Here is a 14,984-nt window from a genome sequence, read left to right on the forward strand (position 1 = left end):
CTTCCGGACGGTAGCCTCGCCGAGCGGAGGCGTGCATGCCTGGCCGGCGGCCTTGTAGTCAATATGCTTCTTGTCACGGATGGAGGGCGCAAGCTTGAAGATGGGCTTCTTCCGCACTGGTCTGGTTAATCTTTTTGTTGGAGGGCGGCTTGGAGCACGCTAGGGGACCCCCTTGCGGCCTTCTTCTTCTGGCCGGGCTTCCCCATGGCGAGTTGGATTGTGAGGAGACGGCTTCGAAAGTGTTGGCTGCATGGCTCACTTCGATCCAAGAAGTTTTCTAATGTTCGGGGCAGCTGCCCCTCTTGGGTTGGGTCTGGGTGCGCGCGCTGTCCGAGGCGAACGACCTGGCCATCCGCCGCGCCACGGGCTACTGCGAGCAGATGGACGTGCACTCGGAGGCGTCGACGAGGCGCGAGGCGCTGACGTTCAGCGCGTTCCTGCGCCAGGACAGCAGCATCCCGGACAGCAAGAAGTACGACACTGTCTTGACCTGCTGGACATGCACGACATCGCGGACCAGATCATCCGCGGCAGCTCGCAGGAGCAGATGAAGCGCCTGACGATCGGCGTGGAGCTGGCCGCGCAGCCGAGCATCCTGTTCCTGGACGAGCCCACGAGCGGCCTGGACGCGCACTCGGCCAAGCTCATCACGGACGGCGTGCGCAAGGTGGCGGACTCGGGCCGCACCATCGTGTGCACGATCCACCAGCCCTCGTCGGACGTGTTCTTCCTGTTCGACCACCTGATCCTGCTCAAGCGCGGCGGCCAGTCGGTGTTCGTGGGCGAGCTGGGCGAGCGGTGCCAGAAGCTGGTCAAGTACCTGGAGGCGGCGCCCGGCGTCAAGCCGTGCCCGCCCAAGCAGAACCCGGCGACGTGGATGCTGGAGGTGATCGGCGCCGGCGTGAGCAACGACCGCGCGCGCGATCTGGACTTCGTTGACGTTCACGAAGAAGCGCGCGTCCAAGGGCTCGACGCAGATGTACTTCCTCATGAAGCGCTTCTTCAACCTGTACTGGCGCACGCCGGCGTTCAACCTCACGCGCTTCGGCATCGTGTTCGGCGTGGCCATCATCTGTGGCCTGTCGTTCCTGAGCGTGGACTACACGGCGTACAGCGGCCTGGTGGGCGGCGTGGGTCTGGTCTTCATGTCGACGCTGTTCATGGCCATGGCCGGCTTCATGGGCACGCTGCCCGTGTACTCGATCGACCGCTCGGCTTTCTATCGGGGGCGCGCTGCGCAGACGTATAATTCGCTGTGGTACTTCGTGGCCACGACGGTGGTGGAGATCCCGTACGTGTTCGGTCAGTCGCTGCTGTTCATCGTCATCTTCTACCCGATGGTGGGCTTCCAGGGCTTCGCGACGGCGGTGCTCTACTGGGTGCACGTGTCGCTCTTCGTGCTGGGCCAAATGTACTTCGCGCAGCTGCTGATCCACGCGTTCCCGAGCATCGAGGTGGCGGCCGTCATGGGCGCGCTCATCAACTCGATCTTCCTGCTGTTCGCGGGCTTCAACCCGCCGGCGGCGTCCATCCCGGAGGGCTACAAGTGGCTCTACACGATCGTGCCGCAGCGGTTCTCCATCTCGATCCTGTCGGCGCTCGTGTTCTGCGACTGCCCCGAGAGCCCGACGTGGAACGCGTCGCTGGGCCAGTACGAGAACGTGGGCTCGCACCTCGGCTGCCAGCCCGTGTCGGGCCTGCCGGTCACGTACTCGCACATGACGGTCAAGGAGTACATCCGAGTCGACGTTCAAGTACAACTACGACGACCGCTGGGCCAACTTCGGCTACGTGTTCGTGACGATCATCATCTTCCGCCTGCTCTCGATGCTCTCGCTGCGCTACATCAACCACACCAAGAGATAGAGAGGGAAGGAGCGAGAAGGACTTAGGCAGGTCAAGTGCTGCGGACCCGTTGGCAAGCAAGAAGGGAATTGCGTTTTGGCCCGCGAGCAGCGACGACATAGTAGCAAGTATTAGACTTTAACAAAATCAACTGTACTTACACCGATAGGAGTGCGTTTGATGTTTGCCGGTTGCGTCCTGCCATCGATTGAAGAAGTTGCCCCTTGACAAGCAAAATACATACAGTTTTAGTCATTTTCGGTACAAAAAAACGAGCTTCAACTTGCTACGTATCCAGACAATTGGCAGATAGTGAGGTTTGCACCGCTTTCTGAAACATGGCGTCCCCCGCCTTTATATTCGACGGCGAAGGTGCGAGGCGCTGGCCCGTGCGGCAAGTACGCAGGATGGAAGTCGGTTGAGACGTAAGGAGGGTGGGTGGCGCATAGTAATTCGATCATCCTTCTTGCTAACCTGCAGGTTCTCCATTATTTTGGCGTTATTTGTACAACATCCAAGACGAGATGGAGGAGGCAGAGTTGTTCGTGGCCGCGGACGGGCGAGCACTCCAGTGCTACGAAGTGTGAGAGGCCGTGCTAAAAGTTGCGGTGCATGGACGTCCATGGCGTGACAGTTGGAGGTCTACAGAGCCTGTGACACCTTCAGCACGGACTGGGCCGATATGGCGATGCCGGCGGACGTGCTTGTGCGGCTGAAGCAGCTATTCAAAGGTGTTCTGCACCAGGTTCTTCAACATGACGGAATGGAGGTAGATGCAACAAGCTTGGCGCTTTTCCGACCGGTGCAGCGATGCTGATGTTACGAGTTGATTAAACTTTTGACTTGCAGTAGTATCCCCGGGCGGGATCCCTAGTAGTAAGCGTGGGCTGCAGATGGGGCCACCCAATCAACTCGTACATGCGCACACACGCCTCGATCGAAAACAATTATTCTGTACTTAGCTAGTAGCTTGCATTAGTGCAGATCAGACTGACGACCTGCCCCGCACTCTCCTATATGGTGCCGCTGAGCAAAGGCTCCACGGCAGCGTGTATGTTGCCCATCGTGGCCTGCAACGCGCGGATGTTCTGTGCGACTATAGACCCATACCGCTGGACTGCGTCTGCGCGGGACGAAGATCTCTTCTTGGTGCCCATGGTGCCCTGCCGAACCGTACATAGCCCTCGAGTGCAAAGTTGCCCTTGCAGTTGAGCTGTTCTGCAACGCTACGTGGACACCACCACCACTGCAGCACGGTGCTGTCCATCTTGACACCAAATCGTGAGCTCGCCGCTCGTTTTGCCAGCACCCGTAGCAAGTTGAAGTGGGTTTTCTGTCCTTCCTATTGCACAAATCACCAAACACATGTACAAATACACAATCACTCCTACTGCCCCCGGGGGTACAATTCCATACTCTACCCCGTCCTCTACCACTCCAAACCGCCATGCAGGACGGCAGCAGCAGCGCGCGTGAGCTGCTGCGCGCCAGCGCCACGGACGCCGACGCCGTGCGCCAGTACCTGCAGTCCATCGACGCGGACGAGGTGCGTCTCGTGTGTCCCCCTCACCCTCTCCAACCCTCTCTAACCTTCTCAAACCGTCTCTAAACCGCAGCTCAACGGCCTGCTGGACGGCATCGCCCCGCGCGACGCCAAGCGCAAGGCCCAGAAGGGCGCGTTCGTGGTGCAGGACGACTGGCTGCCGCTCGTGCACCTGCTGGCGCAGTGCGAGGCCACGCGGCTGCGCGCCGCCTCGCGCATCATCCAAGTGCTGCGGCGCGGCAGCCCCAGCGAGCTGGAGAGCATGCAGCTGCTCACGGAGGTCACGCTCGGCTACGCGCGCGCGCTGGACGAGCTGCAGGAGCAGCAGAGAGGCAGCGGCAACAGCAGGAGGGATAGGAGGCGGCGGCTGCTGCTGGACGAGATCCGCGTGGTGCTGGACATCGTCTTCTCCTTCCTGACGGAGGTCGTGGAGGCCGCCAAGCCCACCAAGGTGCTGCCGCAGCTGCTGGGCCTCGTGCCATACTTTCTGGGGCTCATGGGCGAGGTAGGGGACGAGGAAGCGGGCGCAGGCGTCCAGGAGGTAAAGTGGTGAGAGCTTTATTGATTTATTACGGAGAAGAACTGATGAGATGTGTTGTTGTTGCAGAATTTGGCCAAGTTGCTGGAGCTGCCGTGGAGTTGCCAGACGGTGCCGAGTTTGCTGGATGTGCTGGTGGATGATGCGGCGTTGATGTCGAGAGAGAGCTGGCAGCAGCTTCAGGTGCGGAGTTTTTTTATTGACGATTTATTGGTTGTGTTGCTGATGGCTGGCTTTTGGTTGTGTTTTTTTTGTGTTGGTAGGAGAATGTGGAGCGCATGGTGACGACGTCGCCCGAGATGGCGAGCGAGACAATGAACCCGGTGATTCGCGAGTGCGTGTTGGTGGCGAATGTGACGGGCGACCACAAGTGGATCGGCATCGCGCGCTATTTGCTCCGGCAATTACCCGTGCACCTGCGACAGGAGGCGGAGTTCAACCTGCAGATGGTATGAGTCTTTTTCGTGGTGAAATGATGCGCACTTAGGTTGTGACTAATTACTCGCTTTTCTGGCCTTACAGAGCTTCCAGCAGTCACCACGAATTGTTGCACTTGTGTGCGAATCCATTCGTTCGAGCGAATTGTCGGAGTCGGACGACGTCAACATGACGGACGCCAGCGGTTTGTTTGATGGCCCAGCTTATAGCGGATTGGATCTCGCACTGGACTGGCGTGACCTCTTCCTGCTGCTGCACTCTCTCCAGGCGTCCAAGCCCATCCTGCACCATCGAACATCGTCTTCTCGCGTCGCAACGGAAGCCTCCGTGTTTACAGATATTGAACAGCTCGCGTGGCGGATTGTGCAGAGTGATATCAGGGTTTTCACCAGTACCTCGGCGTCAAAGAGCGCAGGATCCCGAACGGTGGCGAAAACCATAGAGAAACACATACTTGACCAAGTGGAGCTTCTTATCAATTTCGGTGGCAAGCAAATTCACGCTCGCGAGTGGAAAGCGCTGCTTTTGATGGACATTTCCTTCTTCTGGATAGAGCAGGGCGATACGGGCGAGCACTCGCCATCCAAGTCTGCAACGGCGTTGCTGTTATTACAGGCGATTTTCGAGACGGTATGTCTGTTGTTCGTCCTCTTTTCCCGTATGTGCCTAATTCGTTCCTGCAATTCAAACATTCAGGCCTCAGAAACACGCTCGGAAGTGCTCAGTTGCTTGTTTGAACGATGTCAAAAGCCCTCACAGAGTAAGGTAAGGTGGCCGCTGTAGGACTGTCGTATTCAAACAAATGGATGAACCTAACCGGTGCGTTGATGTAGATCGCGGCGGAAACGCTTTCGCAACTATTTATTTCGCAATCAGGAAAGCTGTTCCCTCACTTAAATGCTATTCAAGACTGGCTCAGGTACCTACGAACAGCCATACACGACTTTTTTGTTGTGTCGAAATCTGACACCTTCTCTGATGCCACATACAGCATGCAGTTCCAACGGTCATTTGACAGTGCCCGCGATTACTTTCTGATTGCTTCCCGCTTGGCAACGGTATATAAAGGTGCGTTTTCAAAACTGGATTGCTTGAAATTAAACTGAAAAGCTGACACGCGGCCTTTGTGTCAACCAGATTTGTACAACTTTCTGATGATATTTTTACGAAAGCTACTGTCGACCGGCAATCGGTCGCACCAGCAATTTGCTGTTGATATGTGGTGCACGTGGCTAAATCATCGTCTGCCTTTCAGTGAGCAGCAAGAGGTACTTGCTTTACAGTAGTTGTACTGGAGTCTGATCGATTTTTAACGCCTTGCTGTCGGCAGGAGGAGATTGTGTCTGCTCTCAAGAACAGCATGACAGCTTGTCACGATATCCAGGCTTGGTCATTTGGTCGATTGGAGCAAATATTCCAGTGTAGCGCTGCTCCAGTCGAGGGACCCGCCATCTCCTTGCGCAAAAGCTCATGGGAAGAGCTTCATCGGTTCCTATCCCAAGAGGTTGGCAAGTTCATTCAGCCGACTACTTCGATTATCGCTGGATACGGAACTGATGACGGTTGCGACAGTGGAGACGAGTACGACGACGAGGATTCAGGTCTACAGCGGTTTCGATTTGACTCGCTTGATTCGTTCTATCAGCAGAACTCTGGTGTGGATGGAGCAGCGTCGATAGGCCTGATATTCCAGAAGGTTCTTTCGTGTTTAATTGGATTCGAAAAAGCTGCAACCCGATCGAAGGTATCGTCCGAGGGGGTTCCGATCGAGGGCCTCGGCGAGAAAGATGGTGATATCAAGCAGTGGCTCGTCGACTTGGCGTCCAACTGGAAATACTTCTTCCACTGGATTTGCCAGGACTCCAACGACTTGTTGAACCAGTCAGCGCAAGGCAGAGCCTGTGGGAAGAGTGCGTGGTGGAAGCTCATAGCCCGCATCTACATTGGGTGTGCAGTTTGCAATGTTGCGATTGAAATGCTTATGCAGCAGCAGTCTGCCGAAGCTTCTGCTGATCAAGACAAGGATGAACAGCTTTCCGTGGCGTTTTCTACTGATGATAGAGGTATTTCGGTTTGGTCGTTGATGGAAGTGGAGTTCAGCTTGCACCGGATGATTCAGAAGCTTGCTGCTCAGTACACAAATGAAATGGAGACGAGCCTCTCGAAGGAGCACGTCAAGGCCGTAACGTTCGGGCTTCACCGAGTGCTGCAGCCTGAAAAGCTCCAAATTCTGACCGCCATCAAGTCTACCCTACTGGAGAGCGCTGGGGCGAACGTACCTGCAGTTGATAGACCCAGCGGGATGTCATTTGACGCGGTTCTTTTCACGTTGGACTCGTGCTGTAGCACTCTTGGAGACGAAGGTGTGTACGGCTCGTGTTTATCTCGGGGCAGCAACGCTGGTGGACTAAGCGAAGCAGGTTCCATTCTTGAAGTGTTGCTGAGTGTTTTCCTCAATGTTCGTGATCGCGTGTTGACAGCCCCGGATCTCGCCAATGACAACCAGGACGATCAGTCAACTTGCAGGTCCCAGTTTTCAGTGTTTGCCGATTCAATTTCCGTGAAACTCCCTGTATCAGCTCGGCATCTGGTAGCGCCGGCGAAAACTGCGAAGGCGGTCGTGTTGCTGGACGCAAAAAGTGGAGAGGAGATGCTGGAGCATGTCTGCGCAGCGATTGGACGGACACTGGAGATGATGATGAAAAGCACGAGTCTTGGTTCAGTGCATGATCACATCGGAGGCGTACTGCGAAATATTTCGTGGCCCGAAGTCAACCAGCCGCCCGAAGGTACCAGTAGCTGCAATTTTGTACGGCTATCGCACTACTTTCTGGGTGACGTGAAGAAGTGCGTTCAGCTGGATGGGTTTACGAAACTAGGCGTGGCTTGCGCAACACTCAGCAAACGGCTTTGTGACATCGGCGCCGAGATGGCGGACCAGAATGCGGTCTCCTCACGTTGGTGTGCTCTCTCCTCCCTCGCCTTTGACATCTTGTGCGACAACGTCGTGTACAACCCGCGACTGCTTCGACTTCTGTTGAGCATTTGCCTCCCGACTCACCTCGCGCTCCGTGTCGATACGTTTGTGACGATGGAGAGCAAGATTGAAGGCATCATTCAGGCGTGTGGACTTGACTCGGGAGCGACTGCTGTCGATTCTGCGGACACAAACGAGAGCCATCGTCAGCTGAAAGCGCCCGCCAAGAAGAAGCGAGACAGGAAGGGAACTTCAGTGCGCCGGAAGCGTCTCCGACAAGGATTTGATGCCAGGTCTCCCTACGGCTTGAAAGTGGATTCTGACTCGGACTCGAGCGCCAGCCACTCGTCCGATTCCGATGATTCTGTCAGGTCAAACGATTCCAGTACAGCGAGCTCTAGCGCCAACAGGCTCAGCCATACTGATTTGCCGACCCGAGATCGTATTCCGCACCTCCAGTCGCAGGCTAGCCAAAGTATCGCGATCCTGGCCGTGTTAACTGTGCTCGAACAATCCCAGTCCACGCTACTCAGTGCCATCACCGCCAAGAGCAGCGCGCGCGAGATCTGCACGGTTCTCCATCACCAGGAGATTCTGAGTTACGTCCGCATTCACGAGCTGGTCAACCAGGCACTTTGCGACAGTCGTGATTTTTCTTGGGGGACCCGGAAAGTGTTGCTGAAAGTGCTTCATATGATCGAACTTGGACTGCGAATCGGCAAAGCAAGTGGCGCGTTGCGAAGAGTGAGTGGTCTTGATGCTGATCTCCCGCCCGACACGGTGATCTGCATCTATGAATCCTCAGTGATGTCCGCCTTGAAGTCTCGTACGTGGGTCGACGGAATTAAGGACGCCAGTCAAGATTCGGGGACGAAAACCAAGGTACGTTTTGTAGCATTTGGAGGCGTTGCTGCACTGAAATTAAGCCGACTAATTGTTTGTTTTCGATGTTTAAACCCAGGTGTCTGCAACTTTACTCAAGATGGATATATTTTTCCTGCAAGTTCCGGGGACCGCGCAGTCATGGCTGAAGGAGGTACGCAGGACCCTGTTTGATTCCTATTGGTCGCAGTTTCTAACGCAGTATCATTACTTGCAGAGTGCACTCTCGGATGCCTCGAAGGATCGGTTAAGGGCATTGGTAGCTTTAGTGAAAGAGAGGATCGCGCCGACAGACCAAGCAAGCGCTCGTCGAGGAAAGGCGAAGGCAAGGCAGCGTCTGCTTGGTGTCGTGCCGATCGTGAGGAAGCGTCGGAAGCGGCTGCGCAGCCGCCACCCTATCATCGATGCGTTCCTCAACGAAGAAGATGGTGCAGACGCGTTCGCGGATCTGGAAGATTTTATTGAATAGAGAGGGGAGACAGTGTGTGGCTACTGTAGCTGCTCTCCCCGGTGGGTACGCCAATTGCTTTGTATGCTGACAGTTTTGTGTGTTTTTGTTTCTGAGCCTTACAGTTGGTAGTTGCGACGCACAAGTTTTGTGGTTTGGGGAGTCTGCTTCGCCAGGTACTTCGTGAAATCCTGCCACGAGACCCAAACACAGCGTGTTAGCTACCCTGGAGCTATCTGGCCGACACTAGACGCGATTCTCCCGTACCTTTTGCCGGATTTTGTACTTCCCGGCCAATGCTTCAGTGACGTGTTCGCTCTCGGATTTCAGCTCGCTGAAGCGGGAGCTACAATCTCTCGAAGCAGATACTGACGAATGCACTGGCGTCTTCTCACGCGTGAAGGCCGTCATGTAGAAACGTGTGCGTGGAGTCGATGTCGAAGGAACTTCCCAGTGCTCTTTGGTGTCGGCAGAACTGGGTACGCGGGAGGATCTGGACCTGCTCGATGATTGATCGCCATCCGCCAACGCTTGCAGATGGTAACCTTGCTGCGATAATTCGAAGCTCTCCTTGACAAGGTGCTGGGCAGTTCAAGGTACAAGTTAGGCCTAGGGACGACGGAGTTCTGAGCTGTTATCAAGCGGAAGTTTTACCTCTACTCTTGCATCGTTGGTGTCGAGTGCTTGCAGTCGCCGCTGAATTGGACACGGAAGCGAATTGTGAGCTCGGCGAAGCGGAGGGTCAGCTGTCATTGAAGTTCCGGAGCACTTACTTGCATGGCAGCACACTTGTCGAAGCAGGCGGCCGCTTGCTGTCGCAGTTCTCGGGGGCTCAGTACATCACACTGCAGCTGCTTGGACTCGAAGAGCTGAACGAAAGGGGAGGAACCAAAGGTGACCATGGTGATCATTTATGGGACTGACGCAGAAAGGATCCTCTCTACCTGAATGAATGATTTCCACTGAATGTTACCAGGCGTCGGCAATACGTTTTCCAGCTGAAGCACATCGCTTTGCTTCCCTTCAAGTCGAGTCCCGTTGTACGAGACTGAGTACCCGCGTGTGCGAAGGTATCGAACCGCCTGCTCCAGGCTTTCCAGAGCGATTCCACTGCAGCCAAACATACACTTTCAGTCAGGCGATTGTGGACTTTCAAGAACGCTCTAGGACGTACCTGTTCTTGGCTTCTTCGAGCGATTGGAAGTGTTTCTTGAGCGCTGTGACCTCCCAGTCGCCCAGGCCTGGAATCTCTTCGGCTTTGTTGTTGTTGTTGCCGGATCTCCTGGAGGTCGACGTGGCGTTGAGCGCCTGCTGCTGAGTCCGTTTCAGCTCTTCCTGCTCTCGCTCGGCCGCCTCGTGAGCGTGCTTCTGTCGCAACAAACAGATCATAACGTCAGCTGGCGACTACTACTACTACTACGTTGTGCAATACAGGATAAGGTCCGTGCCTGCTGCTCTCGCTTGATGGCCGCCACCTCTCTGAACAGCATCTTCACGGTCCCAGACAAGACCTGCGGCGGAGCACCAGCCACAGTCCCCGATTGCTTTTTCTTGATCTTCTTGCCGCCGTGTTGATTGCCGTGGGCATCTCCGTCGTCAACACCATGGATCTGTAACCTGTACGGGCCTGGTTAGGAAACCTGCTCACCCCACGAGGCACGGCCAGAGATATGTTACCTGGCTGCTTTGGCGCGCTCTTCGTCCGTGATAACATGGCGATCCAGCACATCCAACGACGGGATAGCTCGAATGACCTGCAAACGGTAGTTTTCTTCCTCGACGACGGCGTTGCCGAACAGATCGAGGTCTCGCAAGTGCGACAGGCGACTGAGCACCTCGAGCGTGCCCTGCAAGTCCTTGAGTTTGTTGTCGTACAGGCGAAGCTCTCGGAGGAATTTGAAGTGCGGCAGGGAGGAGCCTTCCAGCGACCTGCAAGGATTCGGTGCCGCGTACACGTTAACCTGACCGGGTATTAGAGACATTAAAGGGGGTGACAAGCCATCGCGTACCGGATGCAGTTGTTCTGAGCGTAGAGCTGCTTGATACGAAAGCAGCCGTCAAGCCCATCGAGCTCCTGGATCTGGCCAGAGCACAAGGTTCGTGAGGTGGAATCGTTGGAGATGGAGATGTGACGCAAGCTTGACGACGTTCGTACCTGGTTGCCGTTGATCCAGAGCACCTCCAGATTCACGAAGGCGTCGAAGTTGGCGAGTTTGTCGATGCGCTTGTTGGCCATGTACAGCTCCGTGCAGTTTTTCACATACTTGTGGTTCTTGATGGGCAGCTCCGCGTGCGGATCGGCGAGCCGAAGCTTCCGTGGAGCACTCGATAGCGCCATTCGAACCGAATGACCGGGTGAATGCAACGACGTAAGACCAGTGCAGATTTGACAACCTTTTTTATAGGCGCAAGGTGGAGATATCTCGTGTGGCAATGTCTGCTATGGACAGCTTTCAACGGATGCCCGGGAGCGGCATTTTTAGCGGTGGTTGTTCAAGGCCAGACTTCAAAAACGTACCACACAAAGCATTGACCCACGAGGTGGCAAGGCACTGTTGGTAACGAGCAAGATGACCAACATGTACGCGTCGTACAACAAGACCAACAGCATCGGGGCGCTCATTGGCAACTGGGTGGAAGAAGACGCGCTGCAGGACCGAACGGGCTACTCCCGACGAAAAATCCCTGCTCCACTATTCGCACCAGGTGAGTTAAGAGCTTCAAAGTGCCTCGCTTTCTCCTGCTCTAGGAACTTACTAACCAACTGAATTACCAGATCGGAAGGAGTCTCGCATCGAGTCGACCCACAAGCGCGTTCTGCTTCACGAGTCTTCGGTGGGGCTGACCTGCAACAGCCACGCGAGTGAGATCACGCCCCCGCCCTTCGAGACGACGCTCCAAGCGAGCACGCGGTACGCCGACTTCGCTGCTGAAAAGCCTGGCCCCGGGCCGCGAAGCTCTCTCCGAGACCAGTACTTGGCCGAGACGGCGAGACGCCTGCACAGTGAACAGCGCGCTCGAGAGCGTGAGGAGGAAGAACTCGAACGTCAGGCGGCCGCGCGGATCACAGTGACGAAAAGCTCCTTCCTGCCTATGGATACGTCGGCGCTGGCGATGAAGCGCGTCCCTCGAGGCCGCAATGGGGCGCTGGCTCGTCAGGTTGACCGCAATGTCCAGCACTTGACCAGAGCGGAGACCGACAGCATTGACCAGATGAAGCTGGACCTCCTGAAGGGCGCCCCCGTCACCAGGTACTCGTACGCAATGACCACAGGCGTCGGCCTCGACTTCCCGACCACCGTCTCGGACGGCAGCAACGCCTTTGGTCGCTCCAGCACCTTCACGAACGAGATCAATGATCCGTCCAAGCGCCACGGAGAGGCCACCGAGCCTGGTTGTCTGCACGACGAGCGCAATGGTGCGAGTGTGCACCAACGATCGGCACTCAAGAGACTCCTGCACTTGCTCAAGTCGGACCCTGACACGGGCAAACGCCTCATGGACACGCTCCGACACGGCTCAGTGAAGGCGAAAGGTGGAGAGCAGCCGCAACAGGAGGACGGACGCGAATACATCGAGCTGCACGAGTTCCGAGCAGCTTTCTCGGCCACTGGAGCCGCCCTCCCTGCCAATAGCGCCGTCCGTGGGCTTCCAGCCGTTCTGACGGACAAGGAAGTGATCCACATCTTCATGTACTTCGACGCCGACAACATCGGCGCTATCCAGTTAGCAGCCTTCATGGATTACTGCGCTAGTGGTGGCGAGAAGCTGCCCTTCAACTCGCAGTAGGTGCCAATGATGAACGAACGCATCCATACTTTCTAGTACTTCCATTTCACTGCTTCAAAAACCGTTTGACCTCTGCAGAGTTGAGAAACTTGGCGTACAGCGGCGCGATGTCGTTGTAGAAGGGGTTCGGCCCGCTCAACGTGCTCTGGCGAGGCATCACCGCCGATGGAGTTGTAGTGGTAGTAGGTGGAGTTGGCTGGGAGGTAGTGGAGATGGCAGGTCTTGTCCCTCGTGGGCTATTCGGACTGCGTACGCGCTTGTTACTCGAGGCGATCGTCGCTTGAGCCAGGGATCGAGGAGTTCGAACGACGTCCTCCTTACTCGCTGCCCGCTGGTCAGCCGTCTTAGTCTCATTTGGACGAGATTCGTCAACGGATTCGACTATGGCGGTCGCAACCATGTCATCAACGATGCCTGCAGTGTCTTCAGAGGCCAACGCGCTTGATTCCTCCCCAGTCACTTGAGTCCGTGGACTCGGTCTTGTTCGACTCGTATCCGAGGGCGGGCGCGGACTTGGCGGCGTTGGTTCCGGCGCGCCTTCCACTACCGGATTGCACCACGATGTATTGAACTTCCGCTTGCGGAACACGGGTCGAGGCGGGCGGGGCTTCACCGCCTGCACCGCCGCATCGTAGTCCATGAACAGCGCTGACGGTGGGTCCAGGATGTGCTCTGGCTGCACGACCGGAGGCAAGATGATCGCTGCGGTCTCCCGCGAAGTCACGATGGAGTATCGCGGGTCATAGTGCGTCGGCCCTGGCTCCGGACTCGAGCTGCGCTGGTCAGACGCAACGTTGCGCAGTAGCCGCCGTAAGAGCTGCTTGATGGTCATGGTCCCGTCCGGTCGGTGCTCTGCAGCGTGCCAGAGCTCCTCCAGGTCGCGCATCAACGCACTGGGGAACACCATGCGGATCGCCTCAACGAAAGACTGGAAGCGGAGCGCAGGAACGGTATCCGTTGGTTCGTTTGTGCCCTGAGTCTTGGCGCTCTGCAGCCTGAAGGCCACGCGCACGCCCCGACAGATAAACTGCTGCGTCTCGCGAACACTGCACAGGTATTCCAGCAGGGATAGCAGCGGCCGACCGCTGACTCGCGCCTCCATAGCGGATGTAGGTTGCCACTGCAGCAGTCGAGGGTCCTTCATCAATGCGTCCTCGGCCTCCTCGGACGATACGCTGTACTCTGACACGGAGTCGACGCTTCTCGCCTTGAATGAGGACGATGAAGACTCCACGAGAGACGACGAAGCCATTGCGCTCTTGATCTTGGGCAGCATGAAGCTCGACTTCCGTCGCAGTCGCTCGATGTCGGTCTCAGCTAAAGAGGCAGAAGCTGCTGCAGCTCCGGAGATGGCTGCAGCCGACGCGGCCTCTTCGGCTGCCGTAGCTCGAGAGAACAAAGCGTGAGAGAGCAACCGCTTGCGCTTCTGCCAGTTCTGCCACGACAGGAACCACGATCCGTCACTCACGCGGCTGAACTCGACGCTGTTCAACGCCACCAGTACAGTGTACACCCCTTCCTGGGGGAAAGCTGGGGCTTGGCACAATATTCGCTCGGAAGACACGAACTTGGCCACCACGTCGACGTACGATGCGGCCTGCTCCGGTACAGCGGGTGATGATGTCTCGCTGTTAGCAACTGGACGTTTGTCGAGAAAACTCGCGCTCTTGACTGGTGACAACCCCTGCGTTTGAGGGGCCTTTTGAGATGCGTTTTCCTCTTCGATTCGAGGAGTGGCTTCCTGCTGCTGCGGCTCCGTGTAGAGCTGGAACCGCACGATGATTTTACCAGTGTCGATGAATCCACGACCCTCAATTACGACGGCAAAGCCCCCGTAAACCGGTCCATCCATAGGCGAGACCAAGTTCACTGTGGGGATTTCTCGGTACACATTCAAAGACAGTGGCGAACCGGTGAACTATCAAACACAAAATACTCAAGTTGGTCAGTAAAACTATGCCTTAGAACGAACGAACGAGCCAAACCCACAAAAGTGTTGAAAACATACCGCGTTGTGTTTCCCACCCAGCCAAATGTCAACGAGGATGGGGGACGCCATCGCTGTGGCTGAATGAGCGGGTGATTTTTCTCGTCCGAGCGATGATGAGGCTTGCAGTATTTCTCTCGGAATCGGGCAGCGCACCTGGCCGTTCTCACAGATTCCACGGATAACCTTCCGGCCGCGACTGCTGCTGAAAGACACCTGGACACTGGCAGCTTCGTGTTGTCCTCGGTTGTTGTCTTCCATGGAGGTTGCAGAGATCGTAGCGGTGAGGTTAATGCCTCTCAGCTCGAGCTCCAACGTCGTAGTGGCCGACACCCAGCTCGGAAAGAGCTCCGTTAATCGTGGGGACTGGAACACACGCAGTTCACCGGGACACTGCACAAACTCGACGCCGTTCATGGCCACCGCAACCCGTACGATAACTCCTCTCGGGAAATCAGGCACGCTGCACTCCATGCGTGTACTGGACACGACAATAAGTCGCGCTGTGCGGACTTCCGGATCTACGGCTTGGGTGGT

General features: G+C 56.3%; 7 protein-coding genes across 7 annotated transcripts; 5 read left to right on the forward strand and 2 right to left on the reverse strand.

The window, feature by feature from the left end:
* Positions 1-380: 380 nt before the first annotated feature.
* On the forward strand, positions 381-1,866 carry PHYSODRAFT_331050 (ABCG transporter-like protein; the record flags this gene model as incomplete). Its single annotated transcript, XM_009527776.1, has 4 exons — positions 381-482; positions 521-901; positions 951-1,724; positions 1,756-1,866. The coding sequence occupies 4 exons, from the start codon at positions 381-383 to the stop codon at positions 1,864-1,866; spliced, it is 1,368 nt and encodes a 455-aa protein (XP_009526071.1).
* A 1,426-nt stretch (positions 1,867-3,292) lies between these two features.
* On the forward strand, positions 3,293-3,941 carry PHYSODRAFT_300222 (hypothetical protein; the record flags this gene model as incomplete). Its single annotated transcript, XM_009527777.1, has 2 exons — positions 3,293-3,391; positions 3,462-3,941. 2 exons carry the CDS (start codon positions 3,293-3,295, stop codon positions 3,939-3,941), a joined length of 579 nt encoding a protein of 192 aa, XP_009526072.1.
* A 504-nt stretch (positions 3,942-4,445) lies between these two features.
* PHYSODRAFT_503945 (hypothetical protein) lies at positions 4,446-5,470 on the forward strand (the record flags this gene model as incomplete). The annotated part of the gene is made up of 4 exons (XM_009527778.1): positions 4,446-4,734; positions 4,780-4,969; positions 5,090-5,129; positions 5,198-5,470. Coding segments are annotated over 4 exons (792 nt in total), but the record flags the coding sequence as incomplete, so codon positions are not given.
* A 48-nt stretch (positions 5,471-5,518) lies between these two features.
* On the forward strand, positions 5,519-8,397 carry PHYSODRAFT_502755 (hypothetical protein; the record flags this gene model as incomplete). The annotated part of the gene is made up of 9 exons (XM_009527779.1): positions 5,519-5,632; positions 5,695-5,785; positions 5,832-5,876; positions 5,942-6,356; positions 6,426-7,075; positions 7,154-7,245; positions 7,306-7,449; positions 7,570-7,726; positions 7,781-8,397. The coding sequence occupies 9 exons, from the start codon at positions 5,519-5,521 to the stop codon at positions 8,395-8,397; spliced, it is 2,325 nt and encodes a 774-aa protein (XP_009526074.1).
* A 681-nt stretch (positions 8,398-9,078) lies between these two features.
* PHYSODRAFT_502063 (hypothetical protein) lies at positions 9,079-10,907 on the reverse strand (the record flags this gene model as incomplete). Its single annotated transcript, XM_009527780.1, has 8 exons — positions 9,079-9,253; positions 9,332-9,367; positions 9,445-9,502; positions 9,832-10,002; positions 10,089-10,288; positions 10,349-10,600; positions 10,681-10,751; positions 10,827-10,907. The coding sequence occupies 8 exons, from the start codon at positions 10,905-10,907 to the stop codon at positions 9,079-9,081; spliced, it is 1,044 nt and encodes a 347-aa protein (XP_009526075.1).
* Positions 10,908-11,241: 334 nt separating this feature from the next.
* PHYSODRAFT_331053 (hypothetical protein) lies at positions 11,242-12,460 on the forward strand (the record flags this gene model as incomplete). Its single annotated transcript, XM_009527781.1, has 2 exons — positions 11,242-11,377; positions 11,448-12,460. 2 exons carry the CDS (start codon positions 11,242-11,244, stop codon positions 12,458-12,460), a joined length of 1,149 nt encoding a protein of 382 aa, XP_009526076.1.
* Positions 12,461-12,506: 46 nt separating this feature from the next.
* PHYSODRAFT_314557 (hypothetical protein) lies at positions 12,507-14,921 on the reverse strand (the record flags this gene model as incomplete). Its single annotated transcript, XM_009527782.1, has 3 exons — positions 12,507-12,784; positions 12,968-14,378; positions 14,469-14,921. The coding sequence occupies 3 exons, from the start codon at positions 14,919-14,921 to the stop codon at positions 12,507-12,509; spliced, it is 2,142 nt and encodes a 713-aa protein (XP_009526077.1).
* Positions 14,922-14,984: the final 63 nt, after the last annotated feature.

This window comes from Phytophthora sojae, assembly GCF_000149755.1.
Source record: "Phytophthora sojae unplaced genomic scaffold PHYSOscaffold_4, whole genome shotgun sequence".
NCBI classification, from domain to species: domain Eukaryota; phylum Oomycota; class Peronosporomycetes; order Peronosporales; family Peronosporaceae; genus Phytophthora; species Phytophthora sojae.